The sequence below is a fragment of the Mercenaria mercenaria genome, chromosome 4, assembly GCF_021730395.1.
Source record: "Mercenaria mercenaria strain notata chromosome 4, MADL_Memer_1, whole genome shotgun sequence".
Classification (NCBI taxonomy): domain Eukaryota; kingdom Metazoa; phylum Mollusca; class Bivalvia; order Venerida; family Veneridae; genus Mercenaria; species Mercenaria mercenaria.
The window spans coordinates 7,925,763-7,932,487 of NC_069364.1; the positions used below are offsets into that span (position 1 = coordinate 7,925,763).

Below are 6,725 nucleotides of genomic sequence, written 5' to 3' on the forward strand. Positions count from 1 at the left end.
TACCATGGCAGCATTGCTGTAATCCTGAAGTTATGATAAACAAGGCAGTATTGCTGTAATCCTGATACTATTATTAACAGGGCAGCATTGCTGTAATCCTGATATTATGATAAACAGGGCAGTATTCCTCTAATTCTGATAGTAAGGTAAACAGTGCAGTATTGTTGTAAGGGCAGTATTTCTCTAATTCTGATATTATAGTAAACAGAGCAGTACTGCTGTAATTTTGATATTATGGTAAACAGAGCAGTACTGCTGTAATCCATAGGTTACAGTGAACAGAGCAGTCCTGCCACACTCTGGTATTTTGATAAATGTCCTGCTGCGGTCCTGGTGATATAATAAATAGAAGTCTTGCTGCGGTCCTTGTATTACGATAAAATTATGATAAACATCCTTTGGTATTATAATGAACAGAAAGCTTTTCCTGAAAACATGCCATTCTGATAAAATTGCTGCGATCTTGCATGATATTATGGTGAACCGAAAAATCTTACTGCGACCTTGTCATTATTATGAACAGAACAATCTTGCAGCGACCTTGATATTATAATGAACAGATCATTCTTAAACCGACCTTGATAAGATGATGAACAGAACAGTCTTACTGCAACCTTGCTATTATGCAGAATAATCTTGAGCGACAGGTCACCTTGATATTATGATGAACAGAATAATTTTGCAGTGACCTTGATTTTATGGTGAACAAAACATATTTTTAAACCGACATTTATATTATGATGAACAGGACATTCTTACTGCGACCTTGATATTGTATTGAACAGAACAATCTTGCAGCGACCTTGATATTGTGGTAAACAAAACATATTTTACACCAACATTGATATTATGATGAACAGAACATTCTTACTGCGACCATGATATAATGGTGAACACAACAGTCTTACTGCGACCTTGATATAATGGTGAACAGAACCATTTGCCATCGACCTTGATATTATTATGAACAGACCAATCTTGCAGTGAATATGCTATACGAAGAAAAGAGGAGTCTTGCTGTGACTAACAGATTATTCATGCTGCGACTTTGGCAAGCTGTTATATTCCAATAAGATATTTTTTCTTGAGTGGCGGAACCAATACAACTGGAAGGCCAGATATTCGTGCATCCGCAGACAATTAGAAAATCCGCCCTTTTAACTCTAAATCCTGGATCCGCTCCTGAATAATCCGATAGCATGTCAATACATGCGATCACAAGTAGCGGCTATGTCTACCCGATAGTAGGTTGTCTGTAGATCCGTGGAAAATGGTCTTTGGAATTTACGTCAAACATTTAACTACGTTTCAGCTTTTTAGGACTTAATAAAATATCGCATTGTACAAATTATACAGGATAATATAAATTGCTTTAAGGATCTTCTTCAATTTTTACTAAAATTGAAAACGAAAGTTGAATTGAATTTCTTTTTTTAATCAAAAAATGGCGTCTGGAGGTATAAACACAGACATATTATCGGATGAAACTTTCGATTTACTTTGTACAGTGTGCAAACGTAAGGGAAGAAACAGAGAAGCTGAACATTTCTGTATCGATTGTCAGGACTATTACTGTTCCGCCTGTGTCAAAGTGCACGACGACATTCCTTTACTAATTGGACACAAGATTCTGGACAAAGGACAGTTTCCATTGAGATCGAGCCAGAGACGACCAGCACAACCTGGTGGTCAGGGATCGAGTCCAGCAATCCATTTGACAGAGAGATGTGACAGACACAGTCATTACTTTATAGACACGTACTGCCAAAACCACGACACGGTTGGCTGCGCTACGTGCATGACAGTAGATCATAGGTAGCTCTTTTTTTTTACATTTTAAAGGCCATTTCACATGTACACCAAATCGGACCCGGAACCGAATCGATGCTGTGTTTTTTGTTTTTTTTTTGTATGGCTTTAACAAGCTAGATAAAAAGAAACTCACGTGGAATTACCTTAATTAATACGGGTAATAATTATGTTACTGTTGGATATTTATAATACAAGGCGCTGATGTAGACAGCGGAGAATGAAATTTAGGTACATATGTGATAACAACATTTGGAGAATACTGCATTCTTGTTTAGGAATTGCACGTAGACTCAGACGATGTTTTGACGATTATTTTATGGCAGTGGCTAGGGGTCCGGTAACCGGACCTCTAAACAACGCGTACAGGGCTGTCTAGAGGTCTGATAATCAATATGAATACTGCACGGTATTTACAAAGAGGAGACTATATACTTTATCTTTAAAAACGGGATATGATTTCAAAAGTTTGCTCTCGATTTCTTCTTGTAGTTTTAAATACATTGTAAGTGACCGGAAACAGAAGTATTTACAATGTATAATGGAAAAAATGGATAAATAAGAAATAGCAATTTGTACGCCGTACAAGTTTTTATCAAATTCTTGTTTTCTTTTCTCGGGACTGATGAATTAAAATAATAAACTAAATGTTTTCTTTAGTATTTAAGACATAGATTATACTCATGAATTCTTGAATTTGTTTTACTGCTTGAGTAAATAAATAAGGGTAACTGCCGGAAATCGCTGTTAAAATTTCCAAATCAATATGCATCGAACCCGAGTGAGAGATGATTATAAATCAAACATTTACAAAAAACGTAATATCGGCAATTTTATGACAACTGATCAATTTTTTTTACCGATTATAATACCTTATACACTGGTAAAACAGAACATAATACTACATGTATTTTGACTACCGGACCTCTAGACTCCGGGTCTAGAGGTCCGGTTACCGGACCCCTAGCCACTTCCTTTTTTTTTTTTGCATCAACAAAGAAAAAATGACTAACTTGTGGAAAGAACATGACCTTTCTCTCCTTTTCTTCCCTAAATCGGCAACCCAACCTGGATTTCAATGTCTTTTCGGTATCTGTTTATTCTTCGGTTCCGCTTTCGGCTTGTATGCGAGATGACCTAAATATTGGTATAACAACTTTTATGGAAGTGGCTATTCTTACGGTCCCCGTAAGAATAGTGAAAAGCCCGCAGATGTCTATTCCTACGGCGGTTTTATATTACAATACATTGTACTGAAGTCATTCAACTGTTATATATTTTCAAACGATTTCAGAAATGACATATGTAATCACATTTGGTCGTGTTACAAATAAAATGTCAGGTCTGATTGTCATATTACAATGTTATATTCCATGTTAGGCAATGAATACAGTGTATGTTTTTGCCTAAATAAATTATCTTGAATCTTGTTATGTCAAGCTGATGTGTGACAAACATGTTAAGAGTGGTAAGAGATTTGTACTGTTGTGAAAATTTTGCATGTATATACATGAAACATAGATCAATTATAATTCTCCAAAGAACAATAAAATATTTTTTATAGCTCTTTGAATTCTCCAACTGGTTTACTTGAAAACACTTGGTCAATATTTTAAGTGTTTCAGTATTAATAACGTATGTATTTACATCTACATCTGTACAACCAACAATCGTTTTCCGATTTATTTAGAAGACAAATTTCAGTTAAATAAATATTTTACACTTACGAAAAATTCGTTGTTTTAAAATTGTTTGTTTATGTAACAAATGGAAGCAATAAAATGTAACAAAAATGTGTTATACTAGTGGAAATCAATAACCACATATGGACTTTCCATAATTCGTACGGTAGAGCCGTAGGAATAGACACCTGCAGGCTTTTCACTATTCTTACGGGAGAGCCGTAAGAATAGCCTGCGAGGCTATTCCTACGGGACCGTAAGAATAGCCACTTCCAACTTTTAAAGGTCTGGTCGGTGTTTATGTGAAATGGCCTTGAATTCCATGTTTGTTTTCTTGCTCTTTTAGCGCCTTGTACATTTTGCGAGATTAGCTTTTGCCATTTAAAAAAGCACTTCATTACGATTGCCTCAGTCAAAGAAGCTCTTTGCCTCCGTCGACCCAGCTGTAAATTGGTACCTACTAATTGCTGGGGGACCCAGCTGTAAATGGGTACCAGCAAACTACTGGGTGTAAGGTATATCTGGTTTTAACTGTTCTTAAAATAGGGTCGCTTAAAAGCTTTACAGAGCTCATGTTCAATTTCAATGTTTCACATATCTATGGCAATCAAAAATACCTTTCTGTAAGAATTTAATTTCATATTCCTTTCGAGCTAATACTAATACTATGTAACGGCTGTCGTTCCTGTATAATCTCTGAAAGTAAGTGACAGTTTTCCGTTGTGAATCAGAAGTGGGGGTGGTTTCATCTTACGGAGGACGAATTATGCCTATCTTTTTTATACTGCATCACTCCTCTTTACGATGCCTGAGGACATTGCTTCGACCAGGAAGTAATTATTTTTCATAATTTTTGCAGATTATGCCAGGACGTTTTCTACGTACCAGAATTTGTCAAAAGCAATGCAAGCGTATCACCAAACGAAATTCAAAAGAAGCTACAGTCGACTGATAAGGCCCTGACAGAACTCATTGAAAACTTTCAACGTCAAAAACAAGAGCTCTTGAAAGGGAAAGCTGACTCACTGCAGAATATTAGAAAATTTAGAAAAGAAATCAATGAAAGATTAGATGCTCTGGAGAAGAAGTCTATAGATGAAATCGAAAGTAAACTCAAAACCCTGACAAATGAAATAGAGAAGGCAATGTCCAAGTTACAAAAGATTGGAACCAACGTTTCATCTGCTCGTGACAAATTAGCATCTGCAGGCAAAAATCTATCACAGACCTTCGTTTATGCAAAAAGAGGAAGACAAATCGCTGATGATGCTGATAAAAGTGTAGATGAGGAAAAAGCACAAAGGCGTGAACAGACTGTAGAATTTACTGGGGATCAGAAGCTGATTTCATTATTAGAACAAATGACTGCTTTAGGAGGCATTACATGTACATCTGCCGGGAATACACAACAGAAAGTTGTTGGCAAAATCAAAAATATTCATCAACAGGATCCTATTCGACCCGTTACGAAGAAGGAAAACAACGCTTCTGGCAAACTAAATCAAAAGGATACTTTACTTCAGACCAGAGGAAAAAATGTGTACTCAGTCAAAATACAGTCAGATACGTCTGACTGTTCCATAAAAAGTGCCTGCACACTGGAGGACGGGACAATAATACTGTCAGATGGTGACAACAAGAAACTGAAACGTTTAGATAGTACCACATATACCGTCACAGACTATTGTGATCTACCCGGTACTCCTTGGCAAGTGTGCATCATTGATAAACAAGAAGTTGCTGTCTGTCTATATGACAAAAAGGACATTCACATCATTTCACTCTTAGGCAGAATGAGAACCACAAGGAAGATAAACACAGACTTTGAGTGTTATGGTTTAGCGTATGCTAAAGGCAACTTGTATATTTCAGACCCTGGTAACTCTGTATACATATACAGTATATCAGGACAGAAGCTGAAGCAGTTCAGTAAGGACCAATCAGGACAGTCATTGTTCTCTAACATCAGACACCTTGCCGTCAGTGAGGATGGTTCAATGATATATGTTGTTGACTGGGATAAAGGACTGATTGTGCTGGACAGCAATGGAGATGTGGTTTCAACATTCAATGGTCCACAGTTAGACGGCGGGTCTGCTTGTTATTTAACAAGAACTGGCAGTTTGCTTGTAAGTGGATTCGGCTCCCACAATGTGCTGCAGTTTGGACATAATGGAGAGCTGATAGGGGAGGTACACAAATCTGATCAATCTGTATATTATGAAGCAGTCTATTGTGATCAGCAAATGTCCAAATTGATTTTAGGCAGCGAGAGTAACAATTTAGAAATTTATGACTTAAAGTAATACAATGTTTGTACCGACATTGCTGAGGAATTCACAAGTGAAGAATATAAACTATTAACAAGAGGACCATGATGGTCCTGAATCGCTCACCTCTTCCCACATGACCCAGTTTTGAGTATGACGTCGTTTTTTCTATTATTTGACATAGTGACCTAATTTTTGAGCTCATGTGACCCAGTTTTGAACTTGACCTAGATATTATCAAGATAAAAATTCTGACCAATTTTCATGAAGATCCATTGAAAAATATGGTCTCTAGAGAGGTCACAAGGTTTTTCTATTACTTGACCTATTGATCTAGTTTTCGAAGGTACGTGACCCTGTTTTGATCTTTACCTAGAAACCATCAAGGTGAACATTCTCACTAATTTTCATGAAGATCTCATGAAAAATATGGCCTCTAGAGAGGTCACAAGGTTTTTCTATTTTTATACCTACTGGCCTAGTTTTTGACCGCACGTGACCCAGTATCGAAACTGACCTAGATATCATCAAGGTGAATATTCAGATCAATTTTCATGAAGATCCATTGAAAAATATGGCCTCTAGAGAGGTCAAAAGATTTTAATAATTTTAGACCTACTGACCTAGTTTTTGACCGCAGTTGACCCAGTTTCAAAACTGACCTAGATATCATCAAGATGAACATTCAGACCAACTTTCATACAGATCCCATGAAAAGTATGGCCTCTAGAGAGGTCACAAGGTTTTTTTATTATTTGACCTACTGACCTAGTTTTTTATGGCACGTGACCCAGTTTCAAACTTGACCTAGATATCATCAAGGTGAACATTCTGACCAATTTTTATGGAGATCCATTCACAAGTATGGCCTCTAGAGAGGTCACAAGGTTTTTCTATTTTTAGACCTACTGACCTAGTTTTTGACCGCACATGACCCTGTTTCGAACTTGACCTAGATATCATC

At 36.8% G+C, this 6,725-nt stretch overlaps 1 protein-coding gene across 1 annotated transcript; it reads left to right on the top strand.

Annotated features, from left to right (window-relative positions):
- The first annotated feature begins 1,217 nt into the window (after positions 1 to 1,217).
- On the top strand, positions 1,218 to 5,797 carry LOC123553148 (uncharacterized). The gene is made up of 2 exons (XM_045342895.2): positions 1,218 to 1,815; positions 4,351 to 5,797. Exons 1-2 carry the CDS (start codon positions 1,445 to 1,447, stop codon positions 5,795 to 5,797), a joined length of 1,818 nt encoding a protein of 605 aa, XP_045198830.2. The 5' UTR covers positions 1,218 to 1,444.
- The last annotated feature ends 928 nt before the right edge of the window (positions 5,798 to 6,725 follow it).